A 24,005-nucleotide genomic window follows, 5' to 3' on the forward strand; every position below is an offset into this window, starting at 1 on the left:
TATATATATTACACACACACACACACACACACAAAGAAAAACAAGTAGATAGAATAGAAAAAATTGAAAGCTAGTGTTTGTTTGTTTTTTATAAAAAAAGAAGATAAATATAGATAAATTAGAATTAAAATAGAATAGAAAGTGTTTGAGTTAGAGGGTCAAATAAAGGTTATTATATATAAATTAATTATATATAAATAAGTAGCAAGAGTATAGTTGATAATGCCATTTGCAAAGCATTCTCGCTCAACAGCGACTTCCTTGATTGGTGGATCTAATTAGGAACACGGTTTTTGTAAATTATGCTAAAATCACAGACTTTTAGCGTCTACAGAAGCATTTATCATGGTGCAATATAAACTTTTTAACTTATAGTCATTTATTAAAAAACACAATATATTAAATTAAAACAATAATTATTTAAAAATTAAATATATACAAATTTGATTGCAAAATGCTTAATTATAGATGAATAAGTAGTAAGAATGTAGTCAGTATGTCACTCACAATGCTTTATGGAAGTGATAGCGACTTCTCTGATTGGTCAATCTAATGGATGCTTTTTATTTTAAGCTGAAATCGCATTGACTGTTGGCTTCTACAGAGCCATGTATTATATCTATAATTGACTTGTAGACATTTATTGTAATTATACAAATTAAATTAAATCTATTTAAATTTATTTAGAATTTTTTAAAATTACAAATAAATAAATAATTGGTGTAGTGGGAGTGAGAGGGTGCTGTGTTCTCATTTCCACGGTAACATCAACTCCTCTGATTGGTTCATTCAATGAAAAGTTTGCTTTTTTAAATGAAGCTGAAATCACATTGACTTTTGGCTTCTAAAGAAGCATATATCATTGCTTAACAATATCAGAGCTTATAGAAGGTCTTGAAAGGTTTATATGTTATCATTAAAAATTATTTTCTTTATGGATTTTTACTTCTGGAGCCCCGACTATTATGCTCTATAGCCTGATGTGTTTGCCCAGAAACTGGCCATTTAATAAGATGAGAGTTCTGTGCTCTCAGTGCATTATAGGTTTTTTTTGGAATGAAAAGCATCTGATAAATGTAATATTTTCCTTACTTCCAGCATTGGTTACTTTTGAATTTCACCCGCTTTTGAAGTATTATTGAACCAGATGTTTTCATCAGCCAACAGAAGTAAAAGGAATGAATGGAATTCTGAAACAGGGAAAATATCGTAAAGACTTTTATCCAATTATGTTTCAGCAGTTCAATATTTAATTTCAATATGCAGCACAGAATAACAACACAAACTGAATGGATGTCGGCCCGAGAAAAAAAGTGAATAAAAAAGAAAATTTTCATGCCTCAAAATCCAATTAGTCTGTCACAATGTTTTAAAATATATGCTTTATTGGCCCACACTGTGCCCTTAAACAGTTTCCCCTGAATATTTATTTCTGTCTGTGTGTGTGTGTGTGTGTGTGTGTGTGTGTGTGCAATCACGCGTGTGAGGCAGCTCAGCAGCTCAGCAGAGCCACACGTTTTGTTTCATTATTGTTTATTTTCAAAGCCTCATTATGCACAGAGATCAGCAGCGCTGCTGGATCATTGTTTGGATGGCTTATGCTCATGGTGTGCTGTAATCTCTTCTCATTGATGCTCTTCTGTGTGCCTTTCACATATGCTATGTTCTACTCCATCAGTGCATTCGAAAAAGAAGAATCGTCAGACATGTGTCCGCAAGAGCCTCATCTGCGCTTTTGCAATGGCCTTCATCATCAGCGTCATGCTTATCGCAGCCAATCAGATGTTACGGAATGGCATGGAGTAGCCCCGCCCACTGTGAACCCTGCTTGATCTGCCCTCTCTTAATAAGAAACATGCATCAAAAACTCCACTTTCTTTTAGTTCGAAGAGCGTGGGGAGCCCACCGAGCAGAGGATGTGAATCCCTAGAGCAAGTTTTGTTTTTTATATTTATTATGGCGATTGTGATTGTGACAGACTCTGAAACGGCAGTGAGGGATGTTCTCAACCATCAGCTTGACAGGGACATGCAAGGGCTCCTCACTGGATACCATTTAATGCAATAACATCCTGTGTCCCTCCGCGCTGTGTGTTTTTCTCATTCCCTGTCTTTGAAATGTGACGACTTTGTACTTTATCTCACTCCAAGTCATGTCAGATGGGAACGATGAGGAGTGATTGGCAGCCTGTCCAATGGAGCCGCTGCTGGATGTCTGGCATCAAGAGCGTGTGCATGTTCATCTCAAATGCACTGTACGTTTTGTTCACAGCATTGCATTGTTGAAGCTTATTTATGGAGTTTATTGAAGATATTGTTTAATGTTGAAGGGACTGTGGGTATTTTTGGAATAGCATACTACCATACTATTACTTTTACAGTATGCAGTTTACTGTGTACAGTATGCAAAGAAAATCACAAATGAACAAAATATACAGGATACATCAGGGTCTGCATGGAGTACTGTATCCCCCAGTGCATATTGACCTTTTGAGTGTGATCAACTAGAAACTATTTCAGCTGATTTTTTTTCTCCTCCTTTGATTGGACCATCAATACTAAAGGATTAAATTGCATTGGATTAAAAAATGCAAAATAACCATATTTTGGGGCAAATTTATTTATATTGCATATATGCTTTACATTAGCATAATTGAGAGAGAGGGAGAGAGAGAAACTAAAAAGTAAAATCATTTTTAAATTATTTAAGAACATAATTATGATTCAGGAAAGAAAAAAAACATAAAAGTAATTAAAGTTTCATTTAAAATGATAATTGGCAGCTGCTGAATCAAACATGCTATGTGATCAAATTAAATAAAAACAACATCAAATATTAGTCTAAAACATTTATCATTGCATGCTTTTTTATTATTCAACATTAAACAGTTTGGGTTCAGTAAGAGTTTGGGGGAGGTGCATTTAGTTGATCAATAGTGACAGTTATGACATTTATAATGTTATAAATTATATTCTGATCTATACAGAGTCCTGCATGACATGTGGGAATATATGTGACCCTGGACCACAAAACCAGTCATAAGGGTCCATTTTTTTCAATTGAGATTTATACATCACATGAAAGCTGAATACATAAGCTTTCCGTTGATGAATGGATTGTTATGATAGGACAACATTTGGCCGAGATACAAATATTTGAAAATCTGGAATCTGAGGGTGCAAAAACAATCTAATTATTGAGAAAATCGCCTTTAAAGTTGTCCAAAGCCTCGTTTTAGTAATTTGTGGCCTCGTTGTACTAATTCATTGCCTTGGTTTGATAATCAAAATGAGGAAATTAATTAATACAGCGTGGCCATTATTTACTAAAACAAGGGAACAAAATAATAAGGCCATCTGGCAACGATTTACCTAAAATGAGAGAATGAAGGAAATACATTTTATTAAAATGAGGGAACAAATTCTTCATTCGTGGACATGGTAAATATATTTATGTCCACATATCATGTGCGGAGCAACATAAATCCATTTAAAATCAATTCTGTTCTTTTGAACTTCCGTCATCAAAGAATCTTGAAAAAAATCAACAAACATATTAAATAGCCCAACTGTTTTCTGACTGATAATAATAAGAAATGTTTCTTGAGCAGCAAATCAGCATATTATAATGGTTTCTGAAGAATCTTGTGTCACTGAAGACTGGAGTAATGATGCTGAAGATTCATGAATAAATTGCGTTATAAAACAGTTATTTTTAATCGTAATAATATTTCACAATATCACTGTATTTTTGTCAAATAAATGCAGCCTTGGTGAGCGTAAGCATCTTCTTTCAACTTTAACAATCTTACTGACCCCAAACTACTCCCCAGTGTGAGCAGAAGCAGACTGATTTCTCATTGTTTGCTATATAATTTGAGTTACAAATGCATTGTGGCTTTCCATATTCTGCAAAGTAAGTGGGATTAAATTAAATTCCACACAACTCCATTTTGCGATACACCTTGTGCATAATGGTTTACAGGATAATTTTTGTAATGAAAGTTAAAAGTCTTTTTCAATCGTGCCATTACCCAATCTCTCATTTTGTGTATCTAAACAAAAGAAGAGAGTATACTACTCTCTTTGATTTAAAATATACTATCAAGGTCTTCTAAATGTCTGCATATATTGTCTGGTTAAAATATATGACACTGAACTTCTGCGGAAGTGTCTATGCTACATAGCTGGACTTTTTGGTCCATTTGGAGTTTTTATTCACTCTCAGGCTCAGAGAGTCAGTGAATGCAACACAAATTGCTCTGAATCAACCAGAAGTAAACTGGTCAGTCTCTAAAATAGTACTTTTACTTTTACAGTTACAGTCTGTGTGTAATATAAATATTTGTCTACCTGTTTGTCTATATATTTATAATGTGTGTGCACATCAATCCCCTTCCCTGTGTTCCTTATTATTGTGTATACTTACAGCCGTTTGTCACGATCCCTTGGATATTGCATGTGTATTTATGCATATAGTGCCACACAAAAGAGTCGTCTTTGGATTGTCTGTTTGACTGTGTCATGTTTGCATGTTCAGAGCACTAATGCAGTGCTTTTCCAAGGTCTGTATTGCTTGCAGGCATTTGCTGAAAGCATCAGTCTGAATGTCTGAACTGCCATTGTGTTCTTCCTGTGAGCAAATCTTATATGAAACAGTACCAGCATTCTGTGCCAAAATACACCGCAAAGGAAAAGCGGATTATTGGGAAGCATTTACTGGACAAAGTTCCTGTCAGTTTTCCAGAATGTCACAGAATGGCTTGATTGAGGACTGGTGCGTTTTATTCCGTCCGTCTGTGCTTTCGTTGGATCGAGGATACCTCCAAATCAATGGCCCCATCTAGTGGGCTACTCTGAATATTTGATGTAAAAATTGTGACATGACAAGAGGTAATACTTTTAACATTGTGAAGTGACATTAGTAAAGAAGAAATATTACTTAAAGAAAGAAACAAAGGAACCTTTACCAAAAAGAAGTTGGAAACGGGAGTGGAATACAGTGTAAATTCCATATATATCCATTTAAAGTGTTGCACCTTGCTATTTTAATAATATAAGCCTATTTGTTCACTATTTCTTTCATTTATCACAAAGGCAGATTAGTGGACTATAAAGTTTAAAAATGTCTTGCATTATTTTTACTAGCCATTATTCTATGTATCCCCTTGCTTGTTGCCATCTTGTTAGAATCTGCATTCTCCTAAAATTACAGTTTATGGGCATTTTGGATATATAAATTGGTAAAGGTTTTATTGTATTTTATATTTTGTTGATTAATAATATTTATGTTTTCTATTTTTATGTTTTTTAATCTTGCAAAGGTTGATGGATTTTTTTTATTTAATTTAATATCAATCCAGATCCTAATTTCATCTGAATTTGATGCATGCCAAATAAAATTTTATATGTATGTATTTTTATGGAGTATATCAAGAGAAAGATTATTAATATTCAAAACAGTATACATATTGCATGCAGGATGTGGATTGACAGATTATAGCAATATGGTTTCTAAACAAAAATGTATCATTACACGTAAAGATTATGAAGAAATAAAAGAAAGTTATTTATTGAACATGACAATATATGTCTTTGCAGCCAATTACTGATATAATGATAATTTATGTAATAATCATTTTTGTTATTATTGTTGCCTAGGCCAGTAGGGTGAAGCATTAGATTGTCTACCTATAAGACTAAAATTGTTTACATACTGTAAGTTTTTGAGCCACTTCATAAGCATGTCAACACCAGTGAACCCAGTGTTAGCTGTACAAATGACAAATAATCTATTGATTTTCTGATAAAAGATAAAAAAAAAGCAGCACCATTAATGAATAAACCAGTCTTGACCTCTTTAATTTAAAGGATCTACAAACTAGCATGTTTACACAAACCATCTGTCTGAGGTAATAAACTCTAAAGGCTGTTTAATACTTCAACATCTGTACTAATGATTCTCAGTTACTGTGTAGGTATTGTATTACAAGTCAAATGGTATACAGCTGTGACCCCAACAATGTAAACAGAAAAGAAGTTTACAGGTCACTTCAAATTTTACAGCATCTACAGTGTATGTGATCACAGTAAATGTGTAAAAAGGCACTTGATGTCATTTTAACTATACATTTAGAGATGTAAATTTAAAAATGATGTTACATGTAATATTCAGGTGTGCAAGTATGATACTGATAGGGAGTATAGGCAGGCACGGCGCCAGAATTTTTTCTCTACCGGTGCTAAGGGGGGGCTAGACCAATATGTGGGGGTGCTAAGAAAATAAATGATATTGATGATGTCAGAGTTACTTTATAAAGAAATGGGGCTAAACCGGGGCTATTAAAAATTCTGACGGGGCTATAGCCCCCCTAGCCCCGGTGTAGCGCCGTCACTGAGTATAGGAGCTTATAAGTTATAAGAAACTCACAGCTTCCTTTAGAAAAATAGCCATCATTACATAGCACCACATAACTGCAAGTCCCTCAATGAGATTAATGTTAATACTGCTGCAACATAAAATAGCATTTCTGTTGTAGTATTTTCAATCTGAGGTCAGCATCAAGCAATTCAATTGAATTCCAGCTTGTTCGGTGTGCAATCAATCTATATTTGCCAGGTTTTAGATTTAAAAGTATTAAAAAAAAATTTGAGAACAGTTGTGGGCTAATTTTATGACTTAAAGATTTGATGATGTTGTTTTTTAATTAAATATTACTTGTGCAAGATGCAAATAGATGGCCATGATGTTTCTATATTAATGGCCATTGGATATTCTCAAAGATGTGCACAAAACTTTCATGCTGCAAGTTAAAACTTGTGTTAAAACACTGAATCCTCCTTTTTTTAGAAAAAATAATCTATACTTTTATTCATCAAGCATGCATTCATTTGATCAAAAGTCAAAATAAAGACATTAATCATGTTACAAAAGATTTCTATTTCAAATAAATGCTGTTATTTCAAACTTTCTATTAATCAAAGAATCCTGAAAAAAAATTCCAGGATTCCACAAAATATTACGTTTTTTTTAACTTTGATAAGAAATGTTTCTTAAGCAGCAAATCATCATATTAGAGTGATTTCTGAATGATCATGTGACACTGAAGACTGGAGTACAAATAATTCTAGCCTATTTATTAATCTTAGTTATTGTTAATTTTAGCATTTACGACTGCATTATTTATTAAATATCAGCAAATGGATTCATCCAGACCGGAAGTTAACTGTGTGTATACCGGAACCAGAATCCCGACAGTAACTCTCAGCCATTTTTTGTTGTCATTATCAAGCTTCTTCAAAAGTGACGCTTCGTTCTTCATCTCAGTGCATATTTTCAAGTCTTTAGTCGAGCCTCCTCGCTAGGAAAAGTAAGTGCGCGTTCGTGTTCGATGTTTAATTTCAGTCAAGTATTTTTAAAAGAGTCAGAAACCCCTTGGGTTGTTTTTCTTAGCGCACAGGCTAGCTTTTAGCATGAGGGCCTTGAGTTCTCACAGTGCCACGGACAGAGTCGTTACGTAATTATTTAACAAACAAAACAGTTTTGTTACTGTTTACGTTTATTCATCGCTAGCATTCTGGGTATTTCTTAGTAGTTATAATATTCTGTATTTACGCGTCCTAAATTCCTTGGCAAAGCTAAAATCTATCTAAGCGCATGGATCTCAAGTTCATCTTGATGTGTGTCTTGGTATCTAAAAAAGACCTGGACTTACACAATTAGTATTCTGATGTTATATCTTAACATGTAAACATCTTACATCTAACATGTAAGCATATAAATCAAATTAGACAGACAAAGTGCTGTTTTGAATATCTAGTTCAATGACAATCAAGTTACGCCACCAGTGAAGCTGATCTTTGTCAGTCTTTTGTTTACTGCAAGACATGTGTCAGATGCATGACCTGTTTTTGTTATCACAACTGAATTTGACTGATTATGACAAGGAAATTGTAATATTGCCAATATGTCAATGCAACATTTCACTCTTTAATTACTATGCATACTGCAAACCCTTTGAATGTCATACTATAGTCACAGCCATACTGTTAAAAAGAAATGCTGTTTGAATTTTCACACAGGCCTTGCAAACATGTCTGACTTCATCGAGAGCGAGGCTGAGGAGTCAGAGGAGGAGTTCGAGGAGAAAGACCTGAAGCCCAAGAAGACACAGAAATTTATGGAAGATGATGGTAAGATGTTACCTACTTGAAGCCACATCCAGTGGAAGGTGTGAATATGATCAGAAATCATGTTTTAGAGTGCTACTGTTTAACTTTAATCATTCTTTTAACAGTTTTATCAGTTCTGTTGTTATTGGCACATTGTATCATTCCTTGTGTGCTGTGTTGTTTATGTCTCCAGAAGAAGAGGAAGAAGAGAATACTGAAGATCAGGATGAGCATGGAAACCTGAGAGGACTCATTGATGATGGCGATGTGGAAGAGGAAGAAGCACAAAGTGGGAGAGAGGATAGTGACTCCGGTGAAGAGGTCCGTCATCGCCGCAGGAAACGAAGTAGGTTACTCTGAATTTAAAGCCATATTAGTAAATCTTTCTGTGTTCTGGTGTTTTGACAATTCACTAGTGCATAATGTAGTTCTCAATAGGATTAGGGGAAATCAAATATTTACTATATTATTATTTTGCTGGAGATAACAAAATAAAGGAATAGTTCACCTAAAAATAAAAATTTGTTAAACTCTCAGACCATCCAAGATATAGATTGAGTTTTTCTTCATTGAAGCAGGTTTGGAGAAATGTACCATCACATCACTTGCTCACCAATAAATGCTGTCAAAATTTGAGTTCAAACAGCTGATAAATCATGACAATAATCCACATGACTCAAGTCCATCAATTAACGTCTTATGAAGTGAAAATCTGTGTTTATAAGATGAAAAATCCACAATTTTAACTTGAAACCGTTACTTCTGGCCAAAATCTGACTCCATAAAAAAGTGACAAAGTCCGTTTCCTGTTGTCCTCTTAAATGAAATTCCACCAATTTATGTGTTTAGAACCGTTTTGGACTTGTTTTTCGCTTGTAAACAATGCTTAAAGGTGACATATCATGAAAATCTGACTTTTCCAGGTTTTAAGTGCTATAATCAGGTCCCTGGTGCAGCTACCAACCAAGGAAACATGAAAAAGATTAGCCTAGTAACTTTGTTTTGGTAAGCCTTTTTCTGTAAGCGTGTGAAAAAATGAGCGTGTCTGATTTCTCTCCCTTGGTGACATGGCAAAGGGATCTCATTATAATATTACCGCCTCTTAATCTGTAAGTTTCCACCCATGGCGCCATCATTGTGATTTCGCAAGCGACAACGGTGTACTAGTTCTAATGCCATGGCGAAGGTTTGAGCAAAATATGCAAACTGTTCTGTCTTTGGCTGCACAGACGAGCACAGAACACTATTTATGGCGCTTTTCCACTGCATGGTACGGCTCGGTATGGTTCACTTTTTGGGGGTTTTCTACTGGGTACAGTAGCTAGTACCTGGTACTTTTTTTAGTACCACCTCGGTTGGGGTTCCAAGTGAACTGTACCGTTACCAAAACGTGACGTGTAAACTCTGATGATCACGGATTGGCCAGAGAGAATCGTCACTACCTGCGTCACTGAACTTGCGACACAAACACAACAGAACCACCCTTCTCTCCATCAGCACAGCCAGCGAAGGATCGAACGCAACTGTTTTGAACGAGCGCACCTTTTTTTAACAACCAAAAAGTTTTCTTGTCTGTTGTAGAAGAACAGACGTTCCTCTCGTTGATAGCAGAGGAGCGGATCCAGCGAGAGCTTGATGGGGCGACGCAGAATTAAAACGTTTTTTTTTAGGAGTCGTGGTAGTAGAGGCGGCGCAACTATAAGGACATGTGAATAATCCCGCCCACTCTAAAGCGGTACTGAACTGCAGTGGAAACGCAAACCGTGCCGTTTTAATGTAAACTTGTGTGTTAATGAGAACTTAGTTTAGTACTCGCATGGTGTGACAGCCACTTTCTGTACATGTGCACTCAGAAAACCGTATATCAGAAGTTTAAACTAATATGGTTTAAAACGCATGATTTCAGCGCGATAAACATGATAATCATAACCAAAACAGATGTTTTTAGCAGGTGCAATCTGTAATGGCGCAGCTCTATTCTGGAAAAGGGGGCGGGGAGCAGCAGCTCATTTGCATTTAAAAAGACAGGGATGAAAACAGTGTATTTCTGCTTCCACTCAAAATAGGCATTTTTAAAATGATATAATAAATTATCTGTGAGACATTCTGGGGACACCAGAGACTTATATTACATATTGTAAAAATAACGTATTGCATAATATGTCTCCTTTAATTTGTGCATATTTCTCTCCTGATTCTTTTTTCCAGATGCTTTTTTTTTTTTTCCACTGGAGAAAGTACTATGAATAGAGAATTCATATTTTAGCCAAAATAAATTGTTTAAAGTTAAAAACGCCTTGATGAATTTGTTTACTACTAACATGCAGCTTTTCGCCTCACAAGATATTGATGGACTGGAGTCGTTTGGATTGTTACCTTTTTTTTTTTTTAGCTGTTTGAACTCTCATTCTGACGGCACCCATTCACTGCAGAGGATTGATTGGTGTGTAAGTTTTGTAATGCTAAGTTTCTTCAGATCTGTTCCAATGAAGAAACAAATGCATATACATCTTGGATGGTCTGAGGGGTGAGTAAATTTTCAGCAAGTTTTCTTTTTTGGCTGAGCTATTCCCTTAAACAACATTGTGAATATTCCTGTGCTTCTAAGTGTACATTAAGTTTTCTAAGGGCATGTCATTATTAGAGCCCGACCGATATATTTTTTTTACTGATATTATCGGCCAATATGAGCCTGTCGCCGATATATCGGTATCGGCGAATATGTCGCCGATATTAATTTTTTTTTTTTCAGAACATATAATGCCAATAAAATGCTTGAAATGGTGTAATTACTTAGTTTGTCCAGCAGAGCGCGCTCCGTTGTTTGCTACTGGCGACCGGGATGAAACGATTTAAAGCTTAGTCTATGGAAACCCATTGAAACTTTGAACGGGTGGTTAAATTCGCGGTCCGGCGCCGACCGATAAAGCGATCCCGGGGGGCTACCGACGTGCGGAGGGGGGCGTTCGAGAGGGCTCCTCAAGCTGAAGGGATCCCCCGAATTTGGTTTTATCTCTGATTTAAAGCGCATTAAAAGTTCAATAGAAACATATATTGGTAAATGTTGTTAGTAATGTATGTATTATGAGTAAAGTATTGTTAGTTGGTATAAATATGAATAATATAATAGTGTAATATTTTTGGTGCTCATTTAATGAAAAATTGTGAGAGAAACATGTAATTACTAGGTGAACTAAATTTGAACCTTTTGCATCAATTATTTTGAATCACTTTTGCCAAAATTATAGTTCCTCTGATTGGAAAAAAAACTTAACTGTTGACAATAGGCTAAATGAAATACTGTTTTCTGTATTGCTCAACCTTTGTTCTCATTAAACAATGTGTGTTTGTGTCTGTCAGGCTATGATGACTATCTGGATGATGATGATCTGGACCTCATCGAGGAGAATTTAGGAGTGAAAGTGAAGAGAAGGGTGAGTCACCGAACTTCCTGCCTGTGCTAAATTGTAGAATTTTAATTAATTTAACTGATACCAGTTAAATACTTAAGTTCAGTTTTGAACTAATGAAAAAAAATTGTTCAGAAAAAGAAGTACTCGCGTGTGAAAACCATGGATGATGAAGGGGAAGATGATGAGAAAGACCTGATCGCTGATGAGATATTCACTGGGGATGGTGATGGAGATGGAGAGGTGGAGGATGGAGAGACTGTAGACACACTTCACCCTAGAGATGACGAAGAGGAGGAAGATGATGAGGAATCTGGTAGGAAAGACGTTTACCCTATTCATCATGGATTTAAATTTGGATACTAGAATTCTGTGGAATTTGGGTGATTTTTTTTTTTTTCTCCAATCTTTGCAGATATTGATGATTTCATTGTGGATGATGATGGACAACCCATCACGAAAAAGAAAGGAAAGAAATTCTCTGGCTACACTGATGCGTAAGTGGTGTAAACTGTAAACAGTGGTTTGCTTATGTAAATACGCACTTCTCTCTGTAGTATAATGGACTAAATCCCTGATTGAAATGGCCTTTAACCCTATGACTTTGTCTCTAATGTTGCTCCTTTTTTGGCATTCTAGTGCTTTGCAAGAAGCTCAAGAGATATTCGGTGGGGATTTTGACTTTGCCGAGTTTGACACTGAGGCGTATGATCATGCAGAAGAGGAAGAGGAGGATCAGGATGATGAGTCATGGGATCGGCCAAAGAAGCAGACCAAGAGAAGAGTTGGCCGTCGTAGCATATTTGAGATCTATGAGCCCAGTGAGCTGGAGAGCAGCCACATGACCGATCAAGACAATGAGATCCGCTCCACAGACATGCCAGAAAGATTCCAGGTATAAATCAGTGTTAGCCTGCATATATACCTTTCATTTGCAGTATGCCGTCCCATGTGAAGGATATCAGAAACTTCTGCATGCCCTGTACCAGTGTGTTTCCTTTCATGGGTGGAAATGAGGATATTTCATAACCTCTTATCATTTGCAGTTGAGGGCCATCCCTGTAAAGCCTGCTGAGGATGATGAGCTAGAGGAAGAAGCTGAATGGATTTACAGGAATGCCTTCTCCACACCGACCATCTCCATGCAGGTCAGAACTGAATATTTGTATAACATGACTTTTGTCATGGCACTAATCTAACTTTGATTCTTATTTTGTTTGATTTGCATTGCAGGAGAGCACAGACTACCTGGATCGTGGGACAACCACTAATTTCAGCAGAAAGGGCCCCAGTACTATTGCTAAAATCAAAGAAGCTCTGAACTTCATGAGGAACCAACACTTTGAGGTATAGTCATGGGGGGGGGCAGGGGGCAGGGTGTAATAGACCTGACTGACAGATCATCTGGTTTTATCTCTTCCATCTTACAGGTTCCCTTCATTGCATTCTACAGGAAGGAGTATGTGGAACCAGAGCTGAACATTAATGATCTATGGAAGGTGTGGCAGTGGGATGAGAAGGTAAGGGCAAATCAAAATGTTCTCTGAATGCATTGTGGTTGCTGCTGCTGCTTTTTTAAAATATAAATTAATTATGGCTGTTAATGCTGTCCTCCTCAGTGGACTCAGCTGAAGACCAGAAAGCAGAACCTGACACGTCTTTTCCAGAGGATGCAGTCTTATCAGTTTGAGCAGATCTCAGCTGACCCTGACAAGCCACTGGCTGACTCGACTCGTCCCCTAGACACTGCTGATATGGAGAGGTATGACTACAAACCTAACAAACTTTCTAACATTTTATGCTGTGTCCACAGTATTCACTTGTTCTTTCTGCTTTGACAGGCTGAAAGACGTCCAGTCTCTTGATGAGCTGGGAGACGTCTACAACCACTTCCTGCTCTACTATGGCCGAGACATTCCTAAGATGCAGAATGCAGTCAAGTCCAACAAAAAGAAACTGAAAAAGATCAAGGAAGTGTCAGAGGAAGATGGTACAGCTGTGTTTTCTTTGAATAAGTTGTTAAAATAATGGTCAGCCATGCATTAGACTAAAACGGTTTCTATTCTGCTAGGAGAAGAGGCTGAAGTAGAGGAGGAAGAGGAAGAAGAGGAGCAAAAGGGTCCAGATCTAAAACAAGCTTCCCGTAGAGATATGTACAGCATCTGTCAGAGCGCAGGCCTTGGTGTGTCCATCTTGCAAATATAAATAAGATCATATATATTTTTTCTTTTATTTATGCTGGCTGAGTCATTTGTGCTGAACATATTCCCTGGCATTCTGCAAAAAATTTAAAAACTTAAAGGAACATATTGATTGAATTTTATAGTAACATATTTTGTGTCTGAGATTCTTTTAACAAATAACTGATATTGTACATAACTGCAGTTTAATTCCATGAAAGTTATGAATTCATGCGTGCATTTTTCTTGGAAAATTATGGCATATGGTGACCTGGTTTTAGATGGTCTTGCCAAGAAGTTTGGTCTGACACCAGAGCAGTTTGGAGAAAACTTGCGAGACAGTTATCAGAGGCACGAAACTGAGCAGTTTCCTGCAGAGCCTTTGGAATTGGCCAAGGACTACGTGTGCAGGTAATGGATCAATGCAAACTTGAAATTGTTACTTATCAAAAAAAATTCTGTAAGCAAGTCTTTAACCCATGACTTATTGAATAAAAAGGTAGCATTTTGCATGTTTATTCATAAATCAAATGTTTTCATAGTCAATTTAACACCCCGGAGGCTGTTCTGGAAGGTGCTCGCTACATGGTGGCCATGCAGATTGCCCGTGAACCTCTGGTCAGGCACGTGCTCAGACAGACCTTCCAGGAGAGGGCCAAGATTAACATCAAGCCAACTAAGAAGGGCAAGAAGGTTGGTACTTAGCGTTTGTTTAGGAATTACAGACTTGCCTTATAATATGTGTTCTACCATTATTTCAGCGTTTGTTTAGGAATTACAGATTTACCTTATAATATGTGTTCTACCATTATTTCATTAACTGTTGTGTTTTTGTTTATCTTCTACTCTTTCACTGAACCATGTTCATCAAGGAAAGGGTATTAGCAGAATAGCAACCTTCCCACCCCAGCAGAGTTCTGTTGTGTTAGAGCTTTAGCTAGAATGTTCAGTTGATGTATTTAGGCATGTAGGCAGCGTTTTTGCTGCGCTAATGTAGTAAACTTGTCCTTCTATTCAAACCCAGACTGAACTGATGTGCCAATGGCTGCATTGTTTGCTCGTTCATCAGTAATTCCACATCAGCTAATGTCTGTCATGTTTCCTAGGATGTGGATGAAGCGCACTATGCCTATTCCTTCAAGTATCTCAAAAACAAGCCTGTGAAAGAGCTCAGTGGAGATCAGTTCTTGAAGATGTGCCTGGCTGAGGAGGAAGGCTTGCTCACCATAGACATCTGCATTGACCTTGTGGGAGTCAAAGGGTATAGTTGTGTCCTGAAAATATTAGCTTGTGATCAAAACTTGAATTTAGCATCAAGAAACAATTCATGAGTTGTTAAGGATGGTTAGACAAGAGATACTGAGCAGTTCTGTTTGTCATCTCCACAGGTACGCAGGAGATCAGACCTACTTTGATGAGATTAAGCAGTTCTACTACAGGGATGAGTTCAGTCACCAGGTGCAGGAGTGGAACAAGCAGAGAACTCTTGCTATTGAACGGTCCTTGCAACAGTTCCTGTATCCTCAGATGGCCAAGGAACTGAAAAACAAGCTTGTCACTGAAGCCAAGGACAATATTATTAAGGTGCCACATTGATTGCATGCATTACATTACCTTCGAAAGCTAACAAAGCAATTTCTGTACCAAACTGGTCTATAACAAATTGATTTGTGTTTGTTGTGTCTGTGGTAGTCTTGCTGCAAGAAGCTGTATAACTGTTTGAAGGTGGCTCCTTACCGGCCTGATCAGCAGGTAGAGGAGGACGATGACCTTATGGATGAGTCGCAAGGAAAGGGTATCCGTGTACTCGGGGTGGCATTTGCTTCCGGCAGGTACATATGTGTTCAGAGTGAGAGAATATTTCACATTATTTTAGAAAGAGATGCACTATTTCAAGGGTGTCGAACTCGGTTCCTGGATGGCCACAGCCCTTCAGAGTTCACGTTTAACCCTAAATAAGCACACCTGATCTAGCTAATCAAGTCCTTCAAGTTTATTTGAAAACTACATGGTATGTGTGTTGGAGCAGGGTTGGAACTAAACTCTGCAGGGCTGCGGCTCTCCAGGAATTGAGTTTGACACCCCTGCACTATACAAACTAATATTATTGGATATTTAATTTATATTTAGGTAATTTAATGCTCCCTTTAAGTGAATCAATTTTATTATGAAATGTAACATTAAATATATTTGTGGCCATAACATCATTATAATTATCAGCTTATCAGTGTCAACAAGGATATTTTTTTAATCTTTTGATATCTTTTAAAGTATTTTTTATTTTTGAATGGTATCTGATATCTGGTATCTGTTTTTTTATAGAGATACACCAGTGTTCTGCTCCCTCATTAATGGTGAAGGAGAGGTTGTGGACTTCCTCAGGCTTCCTTACTTCCTGAAGAGGAGAAATGCATGGAGAGAGGATGAAAGAGAGAAAAAGGTGAAGAAACAGAAGCCCTGCAAATCATTTAATGTTCAGCTATTTAATTCCAATTGACATTATATTGTTTTTTTTTAATGTTTGTTGTGTTTCCATAGCTTCAAGATATTGAAAACCTCAAGAAATTCCTCCTTAGTAAGAAGCCACATGTTGTTGCTGTTGCTGGGGAGAATCGGTGTGTTCATTATTGCACTTTTTGATTTAAAAAATGCTGTTTGCAAGTTTGAAACTTTCATTATGTTTCATCAACTTTCATTATGACCCCAGCATGCTGATGCTTTATTTGGATGTGTGTAGTGATGCTCATATGGTGATGGAGGACATCAAGCGCACCATCAGTGAGCTGGAGCAGGACTCCTCTCTACCTGTGGTGGGGGTGGAGCTGGTGGACAACGAGCTGGCTGTGCTTTATATGAATGGCAAGAAGTCTGAGGTCCGTGCAATGAGATAAAAACATAACATTTACCCATAAACCCTTGTTGAAGGCTCTGTACTTTTAATACCTTTTCTAATGTTTCTTTAACATACTACTCCTCTCATAGGCGGACTTCAGAGACTATCCACCTCTGCTTCGGCAGGCTGTGTCTGTGGCTCGCAAGATTCAGGACCCCCTAGTGGAGTTTGCCCAAGTCTGTAGCAGCGATGAGGACATCCTGTGTTTGAAACTGCATCCCCTGCAGGTACAAGCACATTCCTGCATCTCATGACCTTCTTTTTGCTATTTTCATTTTAATACCTTTTGATTTGCTCCATGTATTTGTGAAAATCAGCCTTGCAATGTCTGTCAGTGTTGTTTTAGTATAATTTTTTTATTGCCATTATAGTATCTATTCATATTTTTTTTTTAAATTGTTTAACTTTTGACTTTTTTTTCATTTATTTAAATTTACTTATTTTAGTACTTCAGTAACTTATTTCAGTTAGTTGTCTTATTTCATTTACGGAACCCAATTTTTAATTTTAGTTAACCGTAACAACACTGACTTCTGTCCACTTTAGTATGTTTTTTCAAACAGGCTTGACATTAAGGTCAACATGTGAATCACTTCTCATGTATAATCTTTTTAAATGTTCCTCAGGAGCATGTAGTGAAAGAGGAGCTTCTGGGCGCTCTTCACTGTGAGTTCATAAACCGGGTGAATGAGGTTGGTGTGGATGTGAACCGGGCCATAGCTCACCCTTACACCCAGAGCCTGGTCCAGTACATCTGTGGCCTTGGACCTAGAAAAGGCTCACACCTGCTCAAGGTGAGACCTTTTTTCTCCAAAAATCTATTCTCATATTTGATGTTCATGCTGTTTTCCACCTAAACAATTTACGATGTTAGTCTAGCTAAGCTTTGAGAAGTTTCTATGATGTTGATCTAAAACGATATCATGAAATGTTGAAATCATCTTCTGCATCTTTCCGATGTTCTTCAGATTCTTAAACAGAACAACACTAGGTTGGAGAACCGGACCCAGTTGGTCACGATGTGCCATATGGGACCCAAAGTCTTCATTAACTGTGCTGGCTTCATCAAGATTGACACTGCCTCTCTTGGAGACAGGTAAGATGCTACACGTAATGTTTGTAAATGACCAGTAGTGCACTCTGAATTATGCTGCACACAGCCAGAAGATGTGATGAAATAATGTTGTCTTTCATTCTGCAGCACTGACTCCTATATCGAGGTCCTGGACGGTTCTCGAGTGCACCCTGAAACGTACGAGTGGGCACGTAAAATGGCAGTGGATGCTCTAGAGTACGACGAGTCAGCAGAAGATGCCAACCCAGCTGGAGCACTAGAGGAGATTCTTGAGAACCCAGAGAGGCTGAAGGACCTGGATCTGGATGCCTTCGCTGAGGAGCTGGAGAGACAGGTGAGCTTTGTTATAATGTTGTATAGTTTACTTGTGTATATTTTGTTAGCAGAGGCATTTATCCCAAGCGGCATATGAGGACGTAAGCGGTACTTGATTTAACTAAACAGTTATTTATTGTTTCTTTCTTTCAGGGTTATGGTAATAAGGGAATTACGCTGTATGACATTCGAGCGGAGCTTAGCTGTAGATATAAAGATTTGAGAGCTCCGTACAGGCCTTCCAACACGGAGGAGGTCTTTAACATGCTCACCAAGGAGACACCTGAGACCTTCTATATAGGTAAATACTACCTGAGCATGTTTTGATATTTGAAAAACATCACAGAGTAATCTACAGGTACATCTAAAAAAATTTGAATATCATGAAAAAGGTCAATATTTTTTGTCAATCATTTCAGAAAGTGAAACCCATATATTATATAGATTCATTACACAGAGTGAAATATTTAAAGTTCTGGTTCAGGAGTGGCTTGACACAAGGAATGTGACTTTTTTTAGCCCATGTCTAGGATTCGTCTGTGCGTAGTGGCTCTTGATGCACTGACGCCAGCCACAGTCCACTCCTTGTAAAGCTCCCCCAAATTCTTGAATGGATTTTGCCTGACAATCCTCTCAAGGCTGCGGTTATCCCTTTTGCAAATACAAAAGTCAAAAGTCTTGCACCTTTTCCTTCCACTCAAATTGCTATGAATATGCTTGGATACAGCACTCTGTGAACAACCAGCTTCTTTAGCAATTAACTATTGTGACTTGCCCTCCTTGTGAAGGGTGTCAATGACTGTCTTCTGGACATCTGTCAAGTCAGCAGTCTTCCCCATGATTGTGTAGCCTACTGACCCAGACTGAGAGACCATTTAAAGGCTCAGGAAACCTTTGCAGGTGTTTTGAGGTAATTAGCTGATTAGGGTGTGACACCATGACTTCCCAATATTGAACTTTTTCACAATATTCTGATTTTCTGAGACACTGAATTTTGGGTTTTCATTATCTGTAAGCCATGATCATCAAAATTTCAAGAAATAAATGCTTGTAATATTTCACTCTGTGTAATGAATCTATATAATATATGGGTTTCACTTTCTGAAATGAGTGACAAAAAATATTGACCTTTTTCATGATATTCAAATTTTTTGAGATGTACCTGTATAGTTATAAACCTACAGAATTACATACTTTAAAGTATTCTGTGATATTTGTGCTGCTCCTTCATATGTTTCAGTCTTGACACTGTTGGTAATATTTTCCTAAATCTCTGTGCACATATAGGTAAACTGATCACTTGTGTGGTGACTGGCATTGCTCACAGAAGGCCACAAGGTGAGAGTTACGACCAGGCCATCCGTAATGATGAGACCGGACTCTGGCAGTGTCCATTTTGCCAGCAGGACAACTTCCCTGAGCTCAGTGAGGTGGGAATTGGTTCTGTTACCTTTCCAAGGAATTAAATTTTAGCTTAGGCACATAAGCAAAGTTGCTCATATCATTGTGTTTTTCTTAGGTGTGGAATCACTTTGACAGCGGCTCCTGCCCTGGTCAAGCCATCGGAGTGAGAACTAGGTTAGATAACGCTGTCACAGGCTTCATCCCGACAAAGTTTCTTAGTGACAAGGTGGTGAAGCACCCCGAGGAGAGAGTCAAGGTGAGCAAATCTCATATTTCCTTTTTATAATCTATCTGGTGTATGTTTATAAACAATACACACCATAAATATGTAGCCTTAAAATAGATATGGAAGTCTGAGAATCTCTTGTGGACACACTGACTTTTGTCTGGTTCTCTGCTGTTAGGTTGGCATGACTGTGCACTGCCGCATCATGAAGGTTGACATTGAGAAGTTCAACGTGGATCTCACTTGTAGAACATCTGACCTGAGTGACAAGAACAATGAATGGAAGCTTCCCAAAGATACCTACTATGATTTTGATGCTGAGGCAGATGATGTGAAACAGGAAGAGGAGCAAAAGAAGAAACAGCAGAGAACCAGTCAGTATTGACCAAATGTCTTTGAGAGACATTTATTTTCAAGTGATGACTTTTTCACTGAAGTATTATGATTTTTGTTTTCTGTCTTTAGCTTACATTAAGCGCGTGATCGCTCACCCGTCCTTCCACAACATCAACTTCAAACAAGCGGAGAAGATGATGGAATCCATGGACCAGGGTGATGTGGTGATTCGACCCAGCAGTAAAGGGGAGAACCACCTGACGGTCACATGGAAGGTGGCTGATGGGATATATCAGCATGTGGATGTGCGTGAGGAGGGTAAAGAGAATGCGTTCAGCCTTGGACATACTCTTTGGATCAACACTGAGGTGAGCTGTTGCTGTATGTCGCACATAAACTATTGCTTAAAAGTTTGAGGTCTGAGATATATTATTTTTTAATGTTTTTGAAAGAAGCCTCTTATGCTCACCAAGGCTGCAATTATTTAAAATGTTAATATAGAGAAATATTGTTACAGTTATTTAAATAACATTTTGTTATTATTTTTAAAAATAGAATTTATTCCTGTGATGGAAAGCTGAATTTTCAGCAGCCATCACTCTAGTCTTCAATGCCGCATGACTATTTAGAAATTATTAGAATGTGCTAATTTGGTGCTTAAGGAATGGAGCATTTCTTATTGTTGAAAAGATTTGTGCTGCATAATATTTTTTTGGACCATGATGTTGTTTTTTCAGGATTCTTTGATGAATAGAAAGTTAAAAGAACAGGATTTTTTAAAATAGAAATCTAACGGTAGTCGTGGTTGCCTGCAGGAGTTTGAGGATCTGGATGAAATCACAGCCAGGTATGTCCAGCCTATGGCTGCATTTGCACGAGATCTGCTCGGCCACAAGTACTTCCAGGAGTGCAATGGAGGTGATAGGAAGGTGTGTTATCATTCTGAGGACCCACACTTTTCCTTTTCTCTTTATCTTGATTTCTATTTTTTATATATATATAGATATATAGATAAAATGCCCCCTACAATTTGTACAGTTGTGCATTCATCCTTTCTTGTCTTTGTACAGAAAATGGAGGAGATTCTCATAAGGTCCAAAAAAGAGAAGCCGACATTCATCCCCTACTTCGTTTCTGCTTGTAGAGATCTACCAGGCAAATTTCTTATGGGTTACCAGCCTAGAGGGAAGCCAAGGTAACACTCATTACCCTAACAAAGCAGGGCACAACTTGCATATATCATGCATCCGTAAATGTTTGCCTTTTTGTTTTTTGTTTTTGTAGGATAGAGTATGTAACCATCACTCCAGATGGCTTTAGGTATCGCTCTCAGATATTCCCTACAGTCAATGGTCTCTTCCGCTGGTTCAAGGACCACTACCAGGATCCTGTGCCAGGTTAGTAGTCTCCATCTGCACTCCAGCTCTGGCCTAGCATTGTTATTTTTCCTTGTAATGTAATGTTTCTGTTGTCTCTCTAAAGGCGTCACACCAACCAGCAGCAGAACAAGAACACCAGCGTCAGTGAATGCCACACCTGCCAACATCAACATTGCCGGTATGTCTTCCCTGAAAACAACAGGGATTTTCTCAAGTAATTCTTCTCAGAAATGTATTGTAAAATCTGTCCCCTCGCTCTCAGACTTGACTCGAGCCGTCAACGCTCTCCCGCGAAACATGACATCCCAGATGTTCAACGCCATAGCGGCAGTTACAGGCCAGGGCCAGAATCCCAACACCACGCCGGCCCAGTGGGCCTCCAGTCAGTATGGTTACAGTGGCGGCAGCAGTGCAGGAGGCGGCGGCAGCAGCAGTGCTTATCACGTAAGAAACCTGCACCTATGCACTCAGTAACCTATTCAACTAATTGAATCAAAAACCAGGCCTGCTAATATTTCATATTCCTTCCTTTCTTGGTATTTTTTTTTTTTCAAGGTGTTTGCAACACCCCAGCAGCCAATGGCCACCCCCATGATGACGCCCAGCTACTCTTACACCACACCTGGCCAGCAGCAGGCCATGACCACGCCCCAGTATCCCAGCAGCACCCCGCAGTCCTCACACGGACACCATCAGCATTCGTCCTCCACGCCATCATCCTCGTCATCGAGAGTGCGGACGCCACAGCCCAAGTGAGTGCTACTACTGCTTTCTTGAAAATGCAAAACCATGTTTACCGTGTCACACCAAAAATTCAGTGCGATAAGCATTTTAATTTGAATGAATGGTTGTTGATGCATCTGTTCAGACCTGCACGATTGTTCACGTTAGTGCAAAATGACTTTTTACCAAAAACTCTTTTCCATCACACTGCAAAAAAAGGTGGCTGCTGTTACATAAAGCTATGAATTTGTGGCACTCACGAACAGACTGTTCTGCTAAATCACAGTGAATAGCTTGTTCAAGTTGAAATTGGTCACACAAATTCAGCGTGCTGACCAACAGAAAACCTGTTTTCTGTGAGAGCTGTGGTTATATCGCTACACAATAGATGGTGAACCTTTTTTGCCCACAGTAATAAGGTTAATGCGACTGCATCTTTAGTCGTGTTTTGTTTTTTTTGTGTGTGGTATCTATTATTATGACTTCTATATCGGCTTCTGTGCTTGGTACATTATCCATCACAGAATAAAGTACTAAAACTCTGTCTGTGTTCCCTGCAGGACAAGTTCCCACACTGCTGTGGATTGGGGTAAAATGGCTGAACAGTGGCTGCAGGAGAAAGAAGCTGAGCGGCGGAAGCAAAAGACGCCCCGCATGACGCCCCGACCTTCCCCCAGCCCCATGATCGAGAGCACACCCATGTCCATCGCCGGAGATGCCACTCCCCTCTTGGACGAGATGGACCGATAGGAGTAGGGAAGGGGGGTGTTCAGACATCTCATATAAAACCCAATCCATCCACATCCCATCTCTCACCCTCCGTCTTTTGCTCTTTCGCTGCTAGAAGTATTTCTTTGAGTCATTCAGAGCTACTGATACAAAGACAAACACTTGAAATGTGTTGATGACAAACAGATTTAGGAAATGGACCTACAATAAACGTTTGTCTCTAGGGTTTTCCTTTCTTTTTTTTCTTTTTTTAAGTATGTGCATAATGCACCCCCTTTTTCATTTCAGTTTTTTAACTAAATTTAAAAGGAAAGGCTTAAAGCATGAGACGTTGCATGATTTGTGCCCATGGGAGCTGGTATTCAATCACCGTAAGATCATTAGTTCAGACCCACTCAGAGAGCTTTTCTTTCTTGTATCTGGCTTAAACATTTAAATAAAACCGTTTCAGTATGAACCAGAGCACTGTAATGATTCACAATCTGTGTTCTGTTGAGCTGTTACGCAAAGAATTAAGCACTGGGGAGATGTGTAAAGCTATTTAGCAATTCTTTTAGCAGCTAAAAAAATGAAGTATGTGACTTTGAAAGAGATCCTGTAAATGTCATGTTTTTGGAGCCATTACAGTGATCAGAACATATGCATTTTAAATTCAGAACTGATGAAAAATGATGTTTTTAAGGTCATCTTTGAGTTTTCCAAGTTCAGAATCAGATATCACTTCTCATAATGTGCTAATACAAGTAAACTGAACTATTGTGCTAGAAGATAAGAGTCCTCTGATCAGTTTTTTTGCTTTTTTTAGTTTGGGGGCTGTTTGTGTTTGTGAATGTCTTTGCTGGGCCAGACTTTCTCAAGGCGTTTCCACACATGCTGTTTTTTAACAGCGTCTTTCCTTCATGTACAATCCCATGTATCACTATAGACTGAAATTGTGACATTTAAGGAAAATGAACTTTATGAACAAGCTCCTTATACTGTGACAATATTTTCACACACCAAGCATAGTTATGATTCCCCCACACCGCCAACCCAGTATAGTGAATCTTCCAAGTTCTGGGAAGTGTTTCTGACCTGATCATGTGTTCTTTTAGTACTGAGGCTAAACTATGCCTTTAGGTCAGGAGGTGAGCTCCGTGTCTAAATCTTTCTGTTCAGTGTATT

At 38.2% G+C, this 24,005-nt stretch overlaps 2 protein-coding genes across 6 annotated transcripts in view; both read left to right on the forward strand.

The window, feature by feature from the left end:
* LOC107573307 (calcium-binding protein 8-like) overlaps positions 1-2,547 on the forward strand; it is a 3,554-nt gene extending 1,007 nt beyond the window's left edge. Inside the window, exon 2 of the mRNA XM_016259741.1 lies at positions 1,679-2,547. Coding sequence (XP_016115227.1) covers positions 1,679-1,806 — 128 coding nt within the window. The 3' untranslated portion in view covers positions 1,807-2,547. The remainder of the gene's footprint in view (positions 1-1,678) is intronic.
* Positions 2,548-7,236: 4,689 nt separating this feature from the next.
* Positions 7,237-23,691, forward strand: LOC107573308 (transcription elongation factor SPT6). Of its 5 annotated transcripts, none has more exons than XM_016259742.1 (38): positions 7,237-7,369; positions 8,082-8,192; positions 8,362-8,517; positions 11,532-11,605; positions 11,717-11,897; positions 11,997-12,078; positions 12,221-12,476; positions 12,628-12,729; positions 12,815-12,928; positions 13,012-13,101; positions 13,201-13,343; positions 13,423-13,571; positions 13,653-13,763; positions 14,043-14,172; positions 14,304-14,454; positions 14,634-14,639; positions 14,868-15,022; positions 15,150-15,345; positions 15,454-15,593; positions 16,084-16,201; positions 16,300-16,376; positions 16,499-16,634; positions 16,744-16,881; positions 17,281-17,448; positions 17,623-17,750; positions 17,856-18,063; positions 18,198-18,345; positions 19,332-19,474; positions 19,564-19,704; positions 19,853-20,048; positions 20,140-20,378; positions 20,826-20,939; positions 21,081-21,205; positions 21,295-21,407; positions 21,493-21,567; positions 21,652-21,833; positions 21,945-22,141; positions 22,673-23,691. In XM_016259742.1, the coding sequence occupies exons 2-38, from the start codon at positions 8,093-8,095 to the stop codon at positions 22,860-22,862; spliced, it is 5,172 nt and encodes a 1,723-aa protein (XP_016115228.1). In that variant the 5' UTR covers positions 7,237-7,369; positions 8,082-8,092; the 3' UTR covers positions 22,863-23,691. The 5 variants fall into 5 exon arrangements, with proteins under 5 accessions (XP_016115228.1, XP_016115229.1, XP_016115232.1 ...); XM_016259743.1 differs by having other exon boundaries at positions 8,365-8,517; XM_016259746.1 differs by having other exon boundaries at positions 8,371-8,517.
* The last annotated feature ends 314 nt before the right edge of the window (positions 23,692-24,005 follow it).

This window comes from Sinocyclocheilus grahami, unplaced genomic scaffold (genome assembly GCF_001515645.1).
Source record: "Sinocyclocheilus grahami isolate Dianchi unplaced genomic scaffold, SAMN03320097.WGS_v1.1 scaffold1915.1, whole genome shotgun sequence".
Classification (NCBI taxonomy): domain Eukaryota; kingdom Metazoa; phylum Chordata; class Actinopteri; order Cypriniformes; family Cyprinidae; genus Sinocyclocheilus; species Sinocyclocheilus grahami.